At 39.5% G+C, this 22,121-nt stretch overlaps 1 protein-coding gene across 1 annotated transcript; it reads left to right on the top strand.

The window, feature by feature from the left end:
- Nucleotides 1-1,281: 1,281 nt before the first annotated feature.
- LOC133870714 (putative glucose-6-phosphate 1-epimerase) lies at nt 1,282-21,490 on the top strand. Its single transcript, XM_062307912.1, has 9 exons — nt 1,282-1,554; nt 7,221-7,295; nt 7,558-7,614; nt 7,699-7,859; nt 8,041-8,181; nt 16,429-16,531; nt 16,610-16,709; nt 17,239-17,486; nt 21,109-21,490. Exons 1-8 carry the CDS (start codon nt 1,438-1,440, stop codon nt 17,451-17,453), a joined length of 969 nt encoding a protein of 322 aa, XP_062163896.1. The 5' UTR covers nt 1,282-1,437; the 3' UTR covers nt 17,454-17,486; nt 21,109-21,490.
- Nucleotides 21,491-22,121: the final 631 nt, after the last annotated feature.

Below are 22,121 nucleotides of genomic sequence, written 5' to 3'. Positions count from 1 at the left end.
CATCTTATGTTTCCGTTGCGTGTAGTATTTTTTTTTGGAGGATTAGAGATCTTTGAGTCTTATTTCTTGTGAAATGGGTGTGATGGATGAACTATAAAATTAAGGGATAATTGCACCATTGGTCCCTGTGGTATACCATAATTATTTTTCACTCCCTATGGTTTAAAAAGTTCATGGGAGGTCCTCGTGATATGCAATAATTACAAATTGATCCCTGGCGTCAAATTCTGTTAAATTTTTTAACAGATTCCGTCAAATGCCACGTCAGCGACACGTGTCGCCAATAAGATGGCGACACGTGTCCACCGTAATAAAAAAATATAATTTTTTTTTTTTAAAAATAAAAATACTTATTTTTTTAAAAATAAAAAATAAAAAAAAAACTCGAGAAAAAAAAAACAAAAAAAAAAAAAACTGAAGGGGCCGGCCACCCCTTTGGGGGTGGCGCGCGGCCACCCCTAGTGGCTGGGGGTGGCGCGGAGCCACCCCAGTGGCCTGGGGGTGGCCCGAAAGGCCACCCCTGGAAGATCCAGGGGTGGCCATCGGGCCACCCCCTGTGGCTTGGGGGTGGCCGCGCGCCACCCCCGGCCACTGGGGGTGGCCGCGCCCTCCCCTGCGGCCACTGGGGGTGGCGCGCGGCCACCCCCAAAGGGGTGGCCGGCCCCTTCAGTTTTTTTTTTTTTTTTGAATTTTTTTTTTAAAAAAATAAGTATTTTTATTTTTTTAAAATTTTTTTTATTACGGTGGACACGTGTCGCCATCTTATTGGCGACACGTGTCGCTGACGTGGCATTTGACGGAATCTGTTAAAAAATTTAACAGAATTTGACGCCAGGGATTGATTTGTAATTATTGCATATCACGAGGACCTCCCATGAACTTTTTAAACTATAGGGAGTGAAAAATAATTATGGTATACCACAGGGACCAACGGTGCAATTATCCCTAAAATCAATTATCAATTAATTAATTTTTTCGGGCGTTAAATATAACCATTGTATTTATTCAATATGTGGAGAATGAAAAAAAGACATTTCTTTATATATTTGTATTCCTCGATAACTCCAATATTTTTCCATATGCGGTTAAGTAAAAAACGACGGTCACGGACGCCTCTTTTGGACACACATTCGCATCAGATAAAATAACAATAAAAAAAAAAATCATGGTGGCGGGTCAGGTTTCGGGTGTCCGAGTCGAACGGCCAGATCAATCCGAGTCGTGGGATCCGGTAGCGGTAGGCACTGGAAAGTGGCAACAAAATAATCCCACGACAACATGGACGCGAAATTTCCCGAGAAAAAGCAGTCCACAGGCGGGGAGAGAGAGAGAGAGAGAGAGAAGAAAAGGAAAAGAAAGAAAAGAAAATAAGGGATAATGTTATAGTATAGTAGTGTGGGATTTGGGAACGAGGAGAGGAAGAAGAGCTAGTAATCTATGAGTAGCGAAAAGGCTCCCTCCGCTCCTTCCGCTTCCTCTGCGGCCGAGCTCTGCAAGGGCGTCAATGGCCTGGACAAGCTCGTCCTCCGCGAACCGCGTGGCAGCTCCGCCGAGGTCCCCATCCACTCTCTTTGTATCTTATTTTATTTATTCAGTTACTTGTTTTTCCACGATCTGCGTTCTGATCTGATGCTTGATTTCAGTTTTGGCCTGGATTTGTTGCTTTTATTCTTCGTGAATCTAGGGCTTCTGAGCCTCGTACACTTTGATCTGCGCCTCTCTATACCTATATCCGTGTTTATACATGCATTTATTCTCTTCTCCGCATAACAAGTGCTTGATTTGTTCGTATTTCTTCTCACTCAACCAATGTATCCGTGCATTCGATTATAAGAAGCTGAGGAACTGTTTTGTTGGGGGAGTATTACCTTTTCCTTATCATCTTTCAAAGTTTAAGACAAAATAATGGTGAGGATATTTTGGAGGATTCTCTTTGAAAATAAAGAAAATATGATTCCTCCGCTGCGAGGTGGTGAGGGAGGTATGAGGATGAGATAGAAATAACAAAATGGCAGCGGCCGAAGACGAGATTCACGAGAACAAAGAGAGGAGGGGAGATATGATAGAAGGAAATGAGGAGCAATTGAATACAGGGGATAAAAGTCAATGTTGACTTTAAAATTTGAGGAAGATAAAAAAAGAAATAGTGTGAGACAGAAATTGAGAAACTGGGAGGTGGCATCATCAAGTAAATGTGAAGATATTCGTATGACATAGCAGTTTGCTTTCCGATTTCACATCTCTATTCGTTAGTTTCTTGTTTCTTAGCTTGAGTTCCTTACTGGTTTTTATCTAATTCTCAACCATTAGATCTTTTTTTTTTTTTTTTTTTTTTTTTTTTTTTTTTTTTAATAATTAATCGAAATATGATTAGAAACGTAAGGCGTCCCCAAATATGAATGGAGTATACAAGAGAAGCCATCTAGAAAGTAGAGGCAAAAAGAGCAAGAGAATCATGATAACTAGTCGCTAAAGGAGGAACATAAGCAGTTGTCCAAAATGTCGAAAAATACAAAGTGTTGAAAAAAAAAGATTTCAACTCCTCCAAGGTCCTCTTGCGATCCTCAAAACACCTATCATTTCTTTCTCTCCAAAGACACCAGAACAGGCACAAAGGCACCATCTTCCAAACAACAACATTTCGAGTACTGTTGATAGTCCACCAACAAGCAAACCAATTGATTACTCGTCTAGGCATAACCCAAGATAACTCAAAATGTTTGAAGAAGACATTCCAAATGGCACAAACAACCTCATAATGAAAAAGAAGATTGTCCACAGACTCCCTATTATTTTTGCACATAATACACCAATCAACCACAATGATGTGCCGCTTTTAGAGATTGTCTTTGGAAAGAATTTTTCCTAGCGCCACCGACCACAAAAAGGGCCATCCTCAATGGAACCTTAGTCCTCTAAACACTTTTCCAAAGGAAACGAAAACCGTCATGACAACCTATGACACTGTAGAAGGATTTAACATCAAACAACCTTTTTTTGGAACTGATCCACCACAACCTGTCTTCCCCTTCTCATCTCATTCTTACTAAGTACAACAACTTGTAGAACAAGGCAAAGGCATCCACCTCCCAATCCTAAGCCGTTCTAGCAAAGCTCATGTTCTCAATGGAACCTTAGTCCTCTAAACACTTTTCTAAAGAAAACGAAAACCATCATGACAACCTATGACACTGTAGAAGGATTTAACATCAAACAACCTTCTTTTGGAATTGATCCACCACAACCTATCTTCCCCTTCCCATCTCATTCTTACTAAGTACAACAACCTGTAGAACAAGGCAAAGGCATCCACCTCCCAATCTTGAGCCGCTCTAGCAAAGCTCATGTTCTGAATGACACCTTTAGAAATTTCCATGTGATCCTTAACATGAGCATTCTTCTCCAACTATATGCTTAGCTCTTCACCAACTACATAAGTCACTTCATTCTTCTTCATTTCTTTTTTGTGTTTCCCTTTTCCCAGCTCCGTCCCCTGGCTTCTCTCATTGTTGGGTTCCTCAATCTCCTCTACTCCTTGCTCTCTGTTTGTGTCAAAATATGAAACCAATCTCCACTGATTGCTCTTCAGTGCCTTGTAGAAAGTGATTTTTTCATAAAACAATCCTGTGACACTCAGGGTTTGTTCATTTCGTGTAAGAATACCCTATCAGTAGTTATTTGAAGTTTTATTCTCTCCGTTATCTCAAAATGGAGTGAGGGTAGACTTATATGTGGGAATAAAGTTTGTGCACATGCAAGCATCGCAATATGTGGTTCTATCACCCATTGCTCCTGTTCTTGCTTCTAGTTTATGCATATTGGTCAAATATTTATTCAAAAAATATTGCTTCTTTTTGCCTGACTCTTTTTTCAGATGAGCTTGTTATGGTATCATGTGAATCTTGTGCACTGGATTTGATCCTCCTTTTAGATTGATATAGAGTCTATTTGGCTGATCTAAAAGAATAAGATTTGCACTTTTATGTACTTTAATACTTGGTAACATATTACTATGTTGTTCCTCCTGTTTAGGGGCTCTCTTGTATACTTCCCGTGTATTAGGGTTGCGCCCCTCTGCGCTTTTTTATTGATTTTAAATTACTTATCAAAAAAAAAAAAACATATTACTATGTTACCTAAACATTCAAGAAACCCTCATTCCTGTTAATGATGTGAGATAATTATGTTAACATGTATGAAATTTGTGCCCAGTGTCAGGTCCTGCTTTGCCCTTTAGGTCGGATTTTTATTTGATGAGGCATACACCATGTTCTGTAGGGACTAGTTTGACTATTGGGGTTTTCAAAAATGATATCCTGTAAACATGTTAACGTTGCTGGAGTTGTTTTGTTCTGGTTGGATGTGGAGGGCATGTTGTTCTGTTTGCAAAAGTAAGGCTAGTAGAAATCTATGCTAGGCTGACTTCATCTCAAAACTTGTGGGCTTAAAAGAGCAGGCATTCTTGGGTACATTGAAAATGATTTCTTATGGTAATAATACTTGAGTTGATTTCATTCCAACCCTTGCTATATGGATTATTCCAGGTCTCAAGTGAAAAGGAAAAGATGTTGATAAAATTGAGACATAATAGTTTTACATGGGGAAGTATTGTCTGTTTCTTTAAGAACAACAAGGTAACACATAAGGAAGAGCTGGTCGATATTCTCAGTTTTAGCATCTATTCTCATCCTTTGAAATATTTGGGTCTCCCTCTGGGTGCTTCTTTTAAATCAAAAACTATTTGGGAGGGGGTGGTGGACAAAATGGAAAAAAAGTTGTCTAGTTGGAAGAAGATCTACTTTTCTAGGGGAGGCTGCCTTACTCTCATCAAGAGGACGTTATCTAGTCTACCTACGTATTTCTTATCCCTCTCCCCATTACTAGCAGGCATTGCTAGGAGATTAGAGCGTCTTCATAGAAACTTTCTTTGGGATGAACCAGGCAGGGAGTCCAAGTTTCACTTGGTGAATTGGAAGAATATATGCTCCCCAGTCCCTAGAGGAGGGTTGAGAGTAGAAAATCTCATGCTGTTCAATAAAGCTCTTCTTGGTAAATGGCTATGGAGATTCGTGCAAGAGGAAAATTCTGTATGGAGGTGGTGATTTTTGAGAAGTATGGGGTCTAGAGAGGGGGTTAGGGTTTAGAGGAAGCTCAAAAGCCTTACAGGGTGTGTGTTTGGAGGAATATTAGAATTGGCTGGGGGTTTATCTACAACCCTTGTCTTCTTCAAGGTTTGGGATGGATTCCACATTCGCTTTTGGCATGACATGTGGTGCAGAGAAGTGGCTTTGAAGTACTCATTTTGAGAAATTTATTTAATAGCCTGTAACAAAGAGGCATGGGTGTCAGACTACTTGTATTCCTATAGTTCTTCTATCCATTGGAATCCGAATTTCATTTGGGCAGTCCATGATTGAGTACTGGAATCTCTTGACTCCTTTCTCAATTTGTAATACTCATCGAAAACTTATTCAAGGGAGGTGGATAGAATGTTGTGGACCCCAACTAGCAGTCACTATTTCGAAGTGAGGAGCTATTATAAAACATTACAGACTGGAGAACACATTCCCCTGGAAAAGTACTTGGAAGATTAAGGCTCCTCCCCACATTGCTTTCTTTTTATGGAAGACAACCGAGGTATAATACTCATGATTGACAATCTATGAAATAATGAGGAGCCTGTAAATCACCTTCATATTCATTGCGAGTACACTAGTGATCTATGGCACTTGGTTCTCAATAATTCGAGGTTTCATGGGCTATGCCTAGCAACGTCTTAGAGCTGCTTTATTGTTGGAAGATCCAAGGGTGGGAGCATCCCAAAGAGACCATCTAGAAAGTTGTTCCTACTTTCTTAATGTGGAGCATTTGGAGAGAATAATTGGTGTCTTTTTGAGGATTGCAAGGCCAATATGCATTCTTCATTATTATTTTTTATTTTATTTATTTATTTATTTTTGAGATCTCTTTTGGATTGGTCTGTAGTATATGTTCCTAACTTCTCCTTATCGGATCTTGTTGGTTTGTTTAGTTTTTTTAGATTGTAGAAGCCTATTGGGTGATTGTCTCTTTTGTATACTTTTTCGTGTAAGGGTTTTGTTTTTTCCCTTTTCTGTCAATAAAATTTATTATTCATAAAAAAGAAGAAAGATTTGAGAGAACAAATTTGGTGTTATTCAACTTTTGATGCATGTGGTAGTGGTGATGGCGCCATCTCTGTCCTGCTCGTCAAAGTTGTTAAGGACTTTCATACTCTGTCAATTATTTTTTTTTGATAAGTAAGAATTCAATAAAAAGCGCAGAGGGGCGCAACCCTAGTACACAGGAAGTATACAAAAGTGCTCCTAAACAGAGGAAATGAAAGAACACGAAAGTAAAAAGTCAGCGAACAACAAATTACCCGGGCTATGCGCTGACACCCAAAGATATAACAAATTAAGCACCTTTCTACAAATAGCCCCAACTGAAGACTCCACATCCTCAAAAAGCCTAGAATTTCTCTCACGCTACAAGCCCCACAAAACACATAAAGGAACTTGCTTCCATATACGAAAAACAGGACCACGACCCAGCAAAGTGCCCCAACCCCTCAATAAATCCACAACACTACTAGGCATAACCCACTCCACCCCAAACAAGCTATAAAAAAAACTAAACAAAACTCCAAACAACCCGAGCCACATCACAATGAAGAAGAAGGTGATCAACGGACTCTCCATGCGTTTTACACATAACACATGTATAAAAGAAAGCATTCCCTTGTACCCTATTAAGTATAAAGATTCTAGTATTATTTTGTTGAGTTTTTCTTGTGGAGAACACAATGTACTCTGTCATGATGTTGTCAATTATGTTTTTGCATGCCATTCAGTTGTTTAAATGAAAGAAATGGCTCTAAAATTTGATTGGTATGAGTTCCTGTTAACCAATTATGTTTAGTCTCATGCCATTTGATCTTAATTTTATCATATTGAGTTGCTATGCACTTGACTATCGTTATTGAATCTAGCATTGTATTATTAATTTACTGAAAACGCTATATAACGTACAGTAGTTACAAGTAACATGAGATTTTGGCTGTTATTGAATTATATGTTTTGATTGCTACCAACTTTGCGCATAAAATATATTTGGTTTTGTCATGATGCTAATTACACATTACGATTTTCATATTTATTTGTATCATTTGTTATATATTGATTTATTTATGGGTTTTCCAGGTCTATTTATATGGAGGTCATGTGACATCTTGGAAGAATGACCATGGGGAGGAGTTGCTTTTTGTCAGTAGTAAGGTGCTATTTTTTATTTCTATTTCTGTTGATTTTCTTTCATTTACTAATGGATGCCATGGACAGGAGCTGCTTTTATCAATAGGAAGATGTTATAAGTATTTAATCTAAACTCTTTTAAATATTCTGGGTGTGCCAATCTTTCTACTTAGTTGCCTCTCTGCAACCTCGTTATATAGTTTCCTTCCACCTCAGATCTAAGTGCTTAATTTTGTCTGCCCTATTAATAATAAATTATCAAAATGAATATATGTTATGTGTGCAGGCTGTATTTAAGCCTCCAAAAGCAATTCGTGGAGGAATTCCAATATGCTTTCCGCAAGTATGTTCTTCTACAGTTTCCTTTGTTGCTTGATTTTCTACAATTCTTCATTCATGGTCAGTGAAATTTGCTCTGTATATGCAGTTTAGCAATCTTGGTTCTCTTGAACAGCATGGGTTTGCAAGAAACAGGTTTTGGACAATTGACACTGACCCACCCCCTTCTCCAACAACTACTTCCAGTAAGGCTTTTGTTGATCTAATCCTTAAGCCGTCTGAAGAAGATACTAAGATCTGGCCTCACGGGTGAGTACCCCCCCCCCCCCCCCCCCCCCCCCCCCCCCCCCCCTCCTTTTATTGTTTTTAACCTGTGTTTCTGAATATAGAAGGTAGATTCTGATTAGAATCTTCATAACCTTTTTATTTTTTTGTAGGATATTGTTTTTTTTTTAAATATTTTATTTATTATTCTTAATGTCAATTTTAGTTTTGAGTTCCGTCTGAGGGTGGCACTGGGACCTGGAGGAGATCTGATGTTGACATCTCGCATCAGGAATACCAACACTGATGGAAAGCCATTCACATTCACATTTGCATATCACACCTATTTCTCTGTTTCAGATATCAGGTGATTGTCAAACTTTGTTTATGCTGGTCTACTTTAGATGCGGCTGCTAGGTGATAATTGTTCCATCAGATTGTTTATCATGCATAAATTTAACCACTTTATTCACTTATGGAAGCTGCATTTCTTTTCCCATTGCCACAGTTTGTGTTATCTATTATTAATTAGAATATAGAGATATGGTCAGTCAAGGTTATAAGTATGATTCCCTAACGAGTTGACAAGCATTGCAAAAGTTAACTGTATATTGAAGATTGGTTTCTTTGCTTTGTGGTTTATCCTAGTATTTGAAAATCCCACTATGATTGTAAGCTTGGTCTTGAGGTGTTTAGACTTCTTGAGAATGATTGTCCATTTGAATAGTCTTGAAAGTAGTATAAGTGTTCATGATGTTCTAATATCTTCAAAAGAGTTAATGCATGTCTTATTGTTTGTTGCAGTGTAATAAACTTCCATTCCATGCATAGTATTTGGATAATAATACCAAAAGGTAACCAAACAGCTTGTCACTGGTGCCTTTGTTGGTGAAAATGTTCATGTGCTCATGTTATAGAATTAATCTTTTTTCTCGGTTCCTTATGTGGCATCTGATTGGTATTCTCGGCAAGGGAAGGTCGATTAGTGCAGTTGGACGCGAATTTATTTGCAGAATTTGTGGCAGCAATGAGGTTGCCTGTCAGTTCTTCAGAGGAAGCAGCTGCAGTGCTTCCAGTGATGGATTCTACTGGAGTGGTAGATTCTGTGAAGGATATTGTTAAGCCATCTATTTCGAAGAAGGGTTTCCTTCGGAGGGTGTTTCTCAACCCGAGCCTGGCTGTGAAAATTTCTACTCTTCATTCCTCGCTTTTAGACTCGGTTGTGTCGTCATCGACTTTGGATGTCAAGGAAGATGGGGTGATAGGGTTTCCCTCCCCCTTGAGTGGCTGCGTCACTCCTATCTTTGAAAAGGGCGATGAATTCAGGGTGCATGGTTTGTCCCAATTTCAGAAGTGGCCAGTAGGTTTTGATTCGTTTAGGGAGGTAGTTGTGTGGGAGTAGGGTGATGAGATTTGGGATGGGGAGGCTGGAGATTCCCCTTACCCTTTGGGTGTGCTTCATCTCAACATGGCATTGGATTGGGAGGTGGATAGTGTTGAAGATGATCCGTCCTTGGCGATTTTGGATGCCTTTGAAGAAGACTTTCTTCGGGAAGTTAAGGTTGTGCGCCCGAAGTCCAAAGGTAGGAGGGAGATTTTGAATTTGGTAAGCTCCATCAACTACAGTAATGCAAGTGCATCCACTCGGCATAGGGAAGGCAAGGCTCATGTGCGGTAGTGGGGAATGCTTATTGAGGGTTCGGGTTTGAGGGTTTTTGGTTTTTGAGGGTTTGCCGTGTTCTTTTTTTCTTTTTGTGGGCTGCTTTGGCTGTTCCTGTGTACTTAGGGCCGCCTTACGCTTTTTGAATAAAACTTTCTTACTTATAAAAAAAAAAATAGTCATAATATATAAAGTGCTTTTAGTCAAGGTAACCCTCCCACCCTTTGACAAATGCCTTTTCTTCCATCCAGCCAAGCGACACTTTTTCTTCTCAATAATACCATCCCAAATAGATTTGGCCTTAAACAAAACTCCGAGGGGAAGACTTAGGTCATTCATAGGCAAAGAAGATACCCTACGACCTAGAATACTAGCCAGACCATTAACATTATTGACATTGCCAACTGGGGCCATTTTTGATTTAGCCTAATTAATTTTCAAACTTGAGAGAACGTCGAAGCATTAGAATAAGCATCGCAAGTAATGAAGGTGATCTGGGTTTGCCCCACGGAAAATCAAGGTGCCGTCTGAAAGATGAGAGATGCTAAGCACACAAAATCAAGGTGTGGTGTGGAGTGATGACCCTCAAGGAGGCTTTCTCAGTTTTATATGGCATTGCTTGCGATAAGAATGCGCTTGTTGCAGCTCACTTGGATTCGGAGAGTGGCTCCCTTCAGTGGGATGTTAGCTTTATTTGAGTGGCCCATGACTAGAAGGTGGACGTCTTGGCTTACTTCTTCACTTTGTTGTACTCCATTAGAGTGAGTAGTGAAGGGGGAGATCAGCCTTGGTGGGCTCCTTACAAACGGAAGTATGATGTTAGATCTTTCTATAAGGTCCTTACTTGCAAAAAGGAAGCTCTTTTCCCCTGGAAGAATATATGGCGGACCAAGGTTCCTTTGAAAGTAGCTTTTTTTGCTTGGTCGGCGGGGCTATGGAATATTCTTACCTTGGATAATCTTAGTAAGAGGAGTGTCATTGTGATTGATAGGTGTTATATGTGCAAAATAAATGGGGAGTTTGTGAATCTTCTTCTCTATTGTGAGGTTGCACGCGCCTTATGGAATGCCATCTTCAGCCGCTTCAGTTTGTCTTGGGTTATGCCTCTTTGGGTGGTTGATTTATTCGCTTGCTGGTGGTTGGGTGGTCACTAACGGAGTGCTGTTGTGTGGAAGATGGTTCCTTCTTGCCTTTTGTGGTGCTTGTGGAGGGAGTGAAATGATAGAAACTTTGAGGACAAAGAAAGGAATATTGAGGAGCTCACAACCTTCTTCTTTTATTCTTTGTTTTCTTGGACTGCTATGTTCCTAGCTCCCTTAGTAATTAGCTTTAATGAGTTTTTGGTTCTTTTTTTCTTCTCCTTCTTAGACTCTTCTTTTGTATAATCCCTGTGTACTTGATTGGGCTTTGCATTTTTTAATGATATTACTCTTATTATAAAAAAAAAAGAGTTCCTAGGCCTCACAAGAAAGCCTAATAAAAGACCCTCATTCACTATAGCAGAAATCATTTTACTTAAGCCTCTATGATGATAACAAATAGTAAGGGAGACGAAGGGTTTTCCTGTCTCAAGCCATGAGAAGTACCAAATAAAGCGTCTGGAGTGCCATTCACTAAAATAGAAAAGCGCATCGAAGAAATACAATGCGCTATCTAATTACGCCATTTCTTCCCAAAACCGCATCTCCTTAGATAGACAAAAAAAAAAAAAAATACCAATTGACATAATCATAAGCCTTTTTAGTATTCAACTTGCAAAGTACAGCTGGCTCCTAAGATCTGATCCTACTATCAAGACATTTGTTAGCTATGAGAATGGAGTCTAGAATCTGCCTACTTCTGATGAAAGCATTCTAGGCTTGGAGATGATCTTCTCCACTATCATTTTCAATCTGTTGTCTAGAACTTTAGCAACAATTTTGTAAACTCCACCCACTAAGCTAATAAGAGGAATGAAAGTAGCATTAAGACTTTCTTAAAACTTGCATTTGGCGTGAAAATGATGAAAGACATTCATGATATCTTCCCTAAGAACATCCCAACAAACTTGGAAGAAACCCATAGTAAAATCGTAGGGGCTCGGGGCCTTGTCATTGGTAACGGCTTTCACCACCCCAAAGACATCATCTTCCTCAAAAGCGCTATCCTACCAAATGGCCTCATCCTCCCTAACAGAACCAAAAGAAAGGGCATCCAACCTAGGCTGCCAATTGAACCTTTTGAACTGCACAATATGTTCTCTGATCTCAGTATGATTTGAAGAGACTGTACCATTAACCATTAGAGATTCAACATCACTAGAGTGGTAGTAGCTAGTTCAAGGAAGTAGAGCAAAGTGATTCTCTTTCTTTGATCTCAGTATGATTTGAAGAGACTGTACCATTAACCATTAGAGATTCAACAACACTAGTGTGGTAGTAGCCAGTTCAAGGAAGTGGAGCAAAGAGATTCTCCCAAGAGAACCCTTTAAGAGATTGGGGTGGAAGGGTCGTCGTTAGTGGTTACTTTACTATAAATAGTTGACAGCCCACTTTGTCAATTTTTAAAATCTCCCAATCCATAGCATTTTACTTCTTTGAATCAATTGCATATATAGTAAGGTATTGGCATTGAGAAATGGGGGCCCAATGAGCCCGCAAGCACGGTCTAGTAGGGTGAGCATGTATTGTTCATTCTATTTGAGTTGGCCACTCAATGGAAGAACTTTATGCACTTATCACCCTCTCTTAACCACAATGCTCTCGATTTTTGCCTCTTGCTTACCTCCTTCAACAGAGTTGTCCTATCCAAATCATTAATAGCGATTTCTTTCCTCACTTAAAGCTCCGTCTTTTTCCAAACCCTCAAGAACCTGTAAATAATCCATTTGAAGCTTTTTCTTTCTTTCTACATTGCCAAACACCTCCTCATTCCACATTCTTAAGTCAACTTTCAATGTCTTCAGTTTCCGTGCCAAAATGAAATTCGGAAAACCCTGAAAGTAATAAGAAGTACCCATTATTTCACCCTATCCACAAACCCCTTTGATTTTGGCTGCATATGTTTGAATTTAAAATACTTTCTATCTCCATGCAAGCCTCACATTCAAGAAGAACATGGAAATGATTCGAGGACAGCCTAGGCAACCCTATTTTGGGACAACTCAGGATACTGGTCTTCACAATCGGGAGAAACAAGAAATCTATCTATTCTAGACGAAGAAGATGGATACCTACTGTTTGACCACGTAAAAGAACCTCCTACAAAAAGAATATCCATGAGCTCCTTGTAAAAAATGCAATTTTAGAACTCCATCATAGCCGGACAGAAACGGGCTTCACCTGATCTCTCACTAGGAAAGCGAGTGACGTTGAAGCCCCCCAATACACCATGACGAGTCCCACTTGATAAGTGTTGAATATTGCACATTCAAGCCCATTAACTTATATATGTTAATTCCTTAGCATTGTTATTTGTTTGATTTTGTGTTGTTTTATTGTTTTCAGTTTGTAATAAAAGATGCAATTAATTCCATTGATTTTAGGCTTAAAGTACACTTTGAGGAGGCTTAGAAGATATGTTTAAGCTTAACCAATCATAATAGAAGGCCTATATGATGTGGTTAAGTTTAATCAAATTAATTGAATGATTAAATTGGAATTTCTCCACTAAGAGTCAAAATCGGATTGGATTCAAATTTGGATTTTGCACATGTCTCAGTATTTTGATCATAACTTTTGGGTCAGATATCGGATTACAATGAAATTGATGGCGTTGGAAAGCTAATAAAAAATTCAACAAATATGTCTGAAATATCTTTTTCCTAATTTGGACATTTACTATGCCAAAATCGCCCCGAAATAAAATACCGCAATTCTGGACGAATTTGGAATCCTTTTCCTACTTGGATTGAAGTTAGGTGGACGGTCCGTGCCATGTTCTTCTCTTCTTCAACTTGTCAAGCCTCCATGAAGAATTTTCTGTCTAAAGCTAAGCACATGCACAAGCACAAGCACACCTTCTCTTGAAGCTTAGGGGTCTATTTATAGGGAGCACACAAGTCCTAGAAGCCCTTGGAACTCTAGAAAAATCGTCTCTTGAGTCTTCTTAGTTCAAGTAAGAGATTGAAACTTCAATCCAAGTAGGAAAATGATTCCAAATTCGTCAAGAATTGCGGTCTTTTATTTCGGGGCGATTTTGGCATAGTAAATGTCCGAATTGAAAAAAAGATATTTCAGACATATTTGTTGAAGTTTTTATAAGCTTTCCAACGCCACCAATTTCATTGCAATCCGATATCTGACCCAAAAGTTATGATCAAAATACTGAGACATGTGCGGAATCCAAATTTGACTCCAATCCGATTTTGACTCTTAGTGGAGAAATTCCGATTTAATCCTTCACTTGATTTGATTACACTTAACCACATCATATGGATCTTCTATTATGATTGGTTAAACTTAAACATATCTTTTAGGTCTTCTCAAAGTGTGCTTTAAGCGCAAAATCAATGGAATTAATTGCATCTTTATTTACAACCTGAAAACAATAAAACAACACAAAATCAAACAAATAACAATACTAAGAAATTAATATATATAAGTTAAGGGGCTTGAATGTGCAACATTCAACACTTATCACTACCATCTAAGTAAACCAGCCAATTTATCTATTAGAACCTTCTATCACAATCAGCATTAGGACCATAAACATCCGCAAAAGGCCAAGTAAAGTGATCTTAAACATTTCTAAACAAATAGGCAACATTGAACTCCCCCACGCACTCTTCAATTTCTTCTACTACCCTTATATCCTACATGAGCAAAATACTACTAGAAGCCCTCTTTGAATCTAAACAACACCAATCTACGTGATGACAACCCCACAAGCTACGCACAATGCTACAAGACTTATGCTCCAACTTAGTTTACTGAAGACAAATAACGTTTGCCGTCTATTCTTTGAGCAAATTTCTAACTCTTAAGGCGCTTATCCCCTTGTTTAACCGTTTTAGATCCCAGGACAACAATTTAGGCTTTGTAAAGAATTGAGAGACCCCTCCCATTAACTCTGCTTTGACTAGAGTTGCCACCTTTAGAATCATAATTGATGGAGTATGACAACCTTATTAGTTTCCTTTTCCCTGTGTTGGCTGGTTTGGCATTGGAAGCCCATTCATCCTGGGAATTTCTCACTTCAATGGCTGTTAACAAAGCCATGAATTTCCCTTCAAACCCTTCGCATGATAATCCCACAACATGGTGGATGTCCATAACCTTTTGCAATACCCACCCTGATGCCAAAGGCCCTGTACAATCAGGATTTTCATTCACACCAGTGGGACAACTCAGAGGCTCACAAAAAATGGGTTCATCCCGAGGGTATAAATACAAATATGAGCAATGAAGGCTATTCCCCTCTACAAAATTCAAATTATGCCCAGCCAAAGAGGCAGAATCTTTAACACCCGAAGAACTGGCATCTCCTGTATTGGGAATAGGGCCACTATCCTTGCACTGATTCGAGAGTTCTATCCCCTTACCTGCATTAAACCCATCCCCTAGAGCTGTGCAGAAAAAGATGTCAATGGTGACAAATCCAAGCCCAAAATAGAAACCCTTTTCCCTCCTTTTAGCACCAATGCCCAATAAGAATACTTAGAGGTTACCTCATCACCAAAATGGCCCATGCTATGCATGTTAAAAAGATTCGGCGTTGAAGCCTCATTTACTGCAGCCAAACTGCTAAAACCCATGAGATTAGTGCGGCGACAGAGTCTGCTTCATGATCAGAAGTCATCTACGCCCGGTAATCCTCTCTTCCCCTTGCCAACCCATGCCTCCATAAACAAACTTTTAGCATCCACCTCCCCTTGCTGCCGGAACTCGAACCACCATGCTTGACAATGAATGCCCACAAAAAGCTACCCCCACATGAACTGATTTGTTACCAAAGACGAAGTTTGTCTGGAAGAACTCTAAGAACTTGCGTAATTCTAATGCAAAACCCAGCCAGCCTGTACCATCCCTATCTTCCCGTACAACCACTAGACCTCTTCGCGCCCCGCCTCCATACTCGCAACTGCAGGTAGCGCCCAAAGTTGTTTGAACATCACTGACAGCAAAAACTTTATTCCCGACCCTAGAAGGCTTCACGAGCTCTTTCGAGCCCTCTGCTTGTTGCAAAGCCTCCATGGTGGCCAACAACCAGCTCACCGTTACTCTGCCAAGGAATACTGAACGGACGGAGCCACTGCTTCTCTCATACACTCGTAGGACTGAGATCCTGACCTCAAACGCAAATTCGAAAGTCATTGCTTCAATGCAGAACCAGCTCAAATACCCCATCATAGATTACTGAAATGAAAAACTTGGACGAAGCCGTTGCTAGAAAACCCGACACCGAAGAAACTTGACTCGACGAGCCGATGTGTGAGAGGGAGGGAGGGAGGGAGGGAGGTAGGGGGGGTGGGGGGTATACTTCTCAATCGAATTTTTAGCTGCGTGTTTGCTTATGGATGATCATATGTTAAAAATGGACAGATTAGAATGTCAAGAATTAAATAAGCATGTGATTTTTATGTTGATATGAAAAATCTGCACATCACTGTTCAATCACCTATCGACTGGGATAGTTCCAGAGAGCTTTGGTCTATAACTGGTCAAAATCCATTTGACCAAACTAGACTTGACCAGAATATCTGGATATACCAAGCTTTGATCAAATAAGTGAAATTTGATAAAAAAGAACTATCATGAGAAAAAAGAACCATCATTTTCAAAGTCATCAACTTCTCTTCTGCTCGACTAACAATCTCACCCATCGTTTTTTTTTTCCCAGCCTCATATCAACACTAATAACAGTTTTGTAGTTCTTTTTTCCTGGCCAACTTACAAATATTTCTGGATAACATACAGTTGAACCTATAATATGCTGTTTTAGGTTGTATATAATAGCTTAGTTGTATATGTCCAGTGAAGTTCGGGTAGAAGGACTGGAGACATTGGATTACCTTGACAACTTGAAGAATAGGGAGCGTTTTACTGAACAAGGGGACGCTATAACTTTTGAATCAGAAGTGAGTTAAATATGTACTTTTTGTTTTGCGTATGAGAATTTGATTTTAATGCTTCCTAATGTCTTCTTGGTTAAATAGGTGGACAAGATATATCTTAGCACTCCTACAAAGATTGCAATTCTTGATCACGAAAAAAAGAGGACCTTTGTAATACGCAAGGATGGACTTCCAGATGCCGGTAAAATAAATCTTTTTTATTATTTTTTTTTTCTCATACAGTGCTCTTGCTCTTTCATACTTATATTCCGCTTAGCCCTGGGTATCTTTCCAACCTTATTCAAAGGTCTCTTTGTTTTATAACAGTAAATAAATAAAGAGATGTCTAGGATTGACTACTGGAAAAAACATCTTTATCTTTCTCCCTTTGGTCTGTATGCTTTTACTTAAATCTTGAGCCAACTTGGGCATGACTATTTTTCCATCTAAAGAAGATCCTATGAATATACTATATAGTTTATTTTAAGATGAACTATATACAAAAAAACAATCTCTTGGTAAAGATAAACTGGAAACCTTTGGAGAAAATAATTTACTAAATGAGTTTTGTTTATAAACTAAGGTGTCAATTTTTGTCTAGATATCCTAGTTTCTTGGACTTCCAATTTTTGAACTTCCTACCTATCAAAAAAATTATTTGTGATAATCTTCTCAATGTGGTCATTTACCTTTTATATGATATATTTTGTCTTTTTCTTTTCCTTGTGCAGTGGTATGGAATCCCTGGGATAAGAAGGCAAAGGCTATGGTTGATTTTGGAGACGATGAGTACAAACATATGCTGTGTGTGGAGGCTGCTGCTGTTGAAAAACCTATCACACTGAAACCTGGCGAGGAGTGGAGAGGAAGGCAGGAGCTTTCTGCTGTTCCTTCGAGTTACTGTAGTGGGCAACTTGATCCTCAGAAAGTTCTACAGGGCAGCTGAAAGATCCAACATACTGGACCATATCCTGTACAGGTACTTTTGTTTGTTAGTTCAAAGCACCTAGTCAGAAAACTAATTTATACAACACAATACTGACCTTCAATATTGCTATAATCAAGTAGGCCTCCCTCTCTCTCTCTCTCTCTCTCTCTCTCTCTCTCTCTCTCTCTCTCTCTCTCTCTCTCTCAGAGGTCGGTGCGTGTAGGCCCGTCTCAATGCTTCTCTTTTGTCTACTGTTATCACTGGCATCAGTGTCATTCTAGTTTTTTGTTTGTGGTATTCTGCAATGGGTTTTTTTTTTTTGTTTGTTGTTGAAGCCAAAGTTTTTGACTTTTAGGTAGAGGAGGGACGATAAATGCTTCGAATCGTGGAAAAAAGTAGGGGTGTTTCGAAAGCAGTTTACTTGGGTAAGGTCAGTGTGGCATGGTTGTTGACCACCGTGGCGGTGATTCAGGGTGGGGTTGATGGAGTTTGTGAGGACCTCAAAGGTAGGTAGCAGTGCTTTTGTCGCACAAAGATGCTCCAACAGTTATGGCTGGTTTTCTGCTGTGGAGGAATATGGCGGGGGTGGCAGGAGAGGCTTTATTGTCCTTTCGAAGGGACAAGAGGGGAAGGGGTGGAGAAGCTGTGTTGTAGATGTCCCTTTTCACAATTTGTGATCCGGTATGCATACCCAGTTCTCATCTCAAAATCCTAACCCTTGTTACCCAGAAGTGGGGCGTCTTGCCCTTATTAGCCATGGCCTTGAGCTCGGTGAGTTTTGGATCGCTCGCTTGCGCTTCCTTGATCCTATCTATTGTCATAGGCTGAATCAGTAGGGTCACGGCAAATGTTGACTCCTTTCTTGGCATTACATCTAGGCTGAGCTTTTCCATTTCCAGAACTAGTTGTGATTGGGTAGGTGCTACTGCTGACCCTTCCCCTCGCAGCACGTCTGCCAGCACATTGGTTTTACCAAGATGGTACTGAATGGTGCAGTGTTAGTCCTTGATGAACTCCAGTCATTTATGTTGTCTCATGTTTAGCTCTTGTTGGGTGAAGAATTATTTTAGACTCGTTGTCGGTTTAGATCGCATACTTCTCCCCATACAGGTAATGCCTCCAATTTCTTAGAGCAAACACTACCACTACCAGCTCCAAGTCAGCCTCCAATTTCTTAGAGCAAACACTACCACTACCAGCTCCAAGTCATGAGTAGGATAGTTTTTCTTGTAGTCCTTCAACTGACAAGATGCCTACCACTCTTATGTTCTCCATAAGTGCGTAGCCAACCCCTTTTTGGATGTGTCACTATATACAATGAATCCTCCCGTTTCCGTGGGAAGAGTTAGCACTGGGGTAGTGACCAATCTCCACTTCAACTCTTCAAAGCGTTACTCGCATGCTTTGGTCCACACATAATGCACGTTCTTTCTTGTCAAAGCGGCAATGGATCAGAGATCTCGGAAAATCATTCCACAAACCTCTAATAGTATTTGGCCAACCCTAAAAAGCTGCAGATCTCTTGAATGTTGGTCAATCTCTCCTACTTGACCACCGCTTCAATCTTGCTTGAATCAACTGAGACGCCTTCCTTAGACACCACTTGCCCAAGGAATGACAATTTCTCTAGCCAAAACTCACACTTCTTAAGCTTGGTGAACAACTTCTCCTAAGTATTTCCAGTACCATTAGTGGATGATCCTCATGTTCTTCACGGCTTGTTGAGTAAACAAGGATGTTGTCAATGAACACCACCACGAACCAATCCAGGTAATTCCAGAATACTTTGTTCATCAAATTCATGAAGACGGTGGGTGCGTTAGCCAACCTGAACAACATGGCTAGAAACTCGTAGTGGCCATACCAGGTCCTAAATCCCGTTTTCTGTACATCCTTGCTCCTGATCCTCGGCTGATGGTACTTCGATTGAAGATCTATCTTCAAAAATACACTGGCACCCTATAACTGATTAAACATGTTGTCGATCCTTGGTTGGGGATACTTATTCTTTAACTTGAGCCAGTTCAACCCCCGAGAAACTATGCACATTTGCATAGTACAATCTTTTTTCTTTACGAATAGCACTGATGCTCCCCTTGGAGACACACTAGGGCAGATGAAGCCTTTGTCCATAAGCTTTTGCAGATGTAGCTTCAACTCCCTTTAGCTCCACCGAAACCATTCGGTATGGTGCCTTGTGCATCGACGCGGTTCTCAATACCAACTCGATGCAGAATTTGATCCCACTCTGGAGGTACTCCTGGCAAATCCTCTGGGAACACATCTTGATATTCCCTCACTATGGAATCTCTTGCAACTGTCTTTCTATCGGGCTTTATGACGACACAGGTTAGGAAAACTTGGCCGTCATCTTCTATCCACCTTCTCACTTGCACCACAGTTAGAAAGGGCGGAAGAGCTCACACTTGTGCCTCAATGAATCTGAACTCCACGCCATTAAGGGGCTTGAATATTACTTCCTTTTGCTTGGAAGAGCATTTGGAGGAATAAGGCTCCCTTGAGAGTGGCGTTCTTTGTTTGGACGGTAGCGTTAGGGAAGATTTTGACCCTAGATAACTTGAGAAAAAGCAACGTCATTCAATGCTCCACTGCGAAGTTGCAAGAGATTTGTTGGTTTTGGTTTTTCTTCTTTTGTGGATAGAGTCTGATGTAGCAGATAGCGTGAGAGAAAAAGAATTGAATGAGCGACGTCTTCTACTCGAAAGAACAAGAAGCCAAAGTTTGAAGGAAAATGATAAAGCTCAATGTCAATTGTACTCTTGATTCAATGATGATGAACTCACCTACGTTTTGAAATACTTATTTCAAGAGGAGACACCCTAAAAGGGAACATACCAGCAAAGAAGGAAATGATAACAAGAAAAGGCATGCTAAAATCTAAAATAGGAAAATAACAACACTAACGTCAAAATAGAATCAACACTAAATGGATTCCTACATGTGGATAGCACAAAAAATCATCTTGTGTGGGATTCAGAAGTGGCCTTCCATATTCGGGCTGCAAACAAAATTCGACGAGTATTTCAAATGGATTTTCTGGATGATGCTCTGTTATTGTTAATTTGTTTTTAATTTTTTGCTGGCATCGGAAAAGGTTGGGGGCTACATTAGAATGGGTCATTCTCCAACGGGTGGTGGAGCTGTTGGCTAGTTTGAGAGGCCAGTTTGGTAGCCACCCAATGTAGAAGTCTGGCGGACGGTTCCCATGTGCTTAATGCGGAAACTAACACACTGTTATGATCTACTACTGTAAACATTAAACTCAAAAGAAAAATGATATTATACAACCTAACACACTGTTATGTTGGACGCTTGAAGATTGTTGGAATCTATAGCCACCCTACAAAATATGAATACAATATATGTTAGGCATGAGCATATTATCTTATGTTTGCTATTTGTCCAATGGGGCACAGTCCCATCAATCTTTGAAACTTGTATACTCTTATGATCACTTTTAGATTCGGGCTCTATCTGGTTATAGTTTTATGTTTGATTTGCCTCTAGGAAGTTCTGTTTCTTCTACGAGTAGTTAGATTTATTGAACTTATCTGGAGAATCACACACTTACACATGTACAAATTGGTTCTTCTTTTCTGAATCCTTAGTATTGATTCATGAAGGTTTTGGTGACACGGACCTTGTTCTGCAGGTATTTTGTTTCGACATGTAGATGGATTATGACAGCAACTTCTGTAGAGCATTCTGTTTTCCTCCTTTAAATTTTACTTGGTATTTGGTGAAACAGATGGATTTATCGGTAGATATTGCTTTGTCAAATAATTTGTTGCTTTAGTGGGAGACTTTTTTCTGGGGGGGGGGGGGGGGTAAAGGGGAAGTACATATGTATGGGAAACTACGTATCTTCCAATTGGGTTGGAAATAGGTTCCGTTTTAATTGGAGCCATTGGGTTCTGTTACGGCCTGTGATCTTCTGGTGATGTAGAAATGTTGCACAGAGCCTTGGAATTTTTATTTTGTGCGTAATATAAGATGCCAACATGAGGCCTGCCTAGTTTTTGGCTATTTGATAAGTTGAGCCTTTCCAAGTGTAGAATCTGGATCTGGCCTATTGTTTTTGTTGGAATCCATGATTGGAAAGGAACAAATATTTGCGTGCTTCATCTGCTTTAAGATTTGGTATACAAATTATAAGTGAAAACAATGTAAAATATAAATACATTACAGATTTACATCAAAATTCTGCAGAAAAACACAAGGGTTATATTTGTTAGATTATGTCTTGTTCAATATATATATAGATTTGTTAGATCGATATTGCTGAAAATTCGGTATATACTTATGCTCCGTTTGTTTCGACGTAAAATAGTTTCCGTCGTAAAATGGTTTCAGGGAAGTCATTTTTCTGGAAAATATTTTTCGCCGAAAGCATTTTTCGGTGTTTGGCGCGTACAGAAAATTACAAATATTTTTTATATTTTCATTCAAACATATTAACCTATAAAAATTAATTTTTATTCAAAACAAATAAATATAAATATAAAATAATATAAAAATCATCGATGACAAGATTCCGTCACTGACCGACAAGATTTTGACCATTTTTACTTGATTTCAGTTACTACAATCAGAATTCAAGATAATGGCCGGAATCCGGACAGTTTCGTCGGAATCTGGGATGGCCGGATTCCGGCGAAGTGGCTG

This window comes from Alnus glutinosa, chromosome 6 (assembly GCF_958979055.1).
Source record: "Alnus glutinosa chromosome 6, dhAlnGlut1.1, whole genome shotgun sequence".
Lineage (NCBI taxonomy): Eukaryota > Viridiplantae > Streptophyta > Magnoliopsida > Fagales > Betulaceae > Alnus > Alnus glutinosa.
The sequence above is the reverse complement of the archived record's forward strand: the minus strand, read 5'-3'. Positions and strand labels throughout refer to the sequence as shown.

Coding starts and splice junctions, on each gene's coding strand:
- LOC133870714 (XM_062307912.1), top strand. CDS start 1,438: ATGAGTAGCGAAAAGGCTCCCTCCGCTCCTTCCGCTTCCTCTGCGGCC. Junction 7,860..8,040: donor ACTAAGATCTGGCCTCACGG/GTGAGTACCCCC, acceptor TGTCAATTTTAG/TTTTGAGTTCCGTCTGAGGG. Junction 8,182..16,428: donor TTCTCTGTTTCAGATATCAG/GTGATTGTCAAA, acceptor GTATATGTCCAG/TGAAGTTCGGGTAGAAGGAC.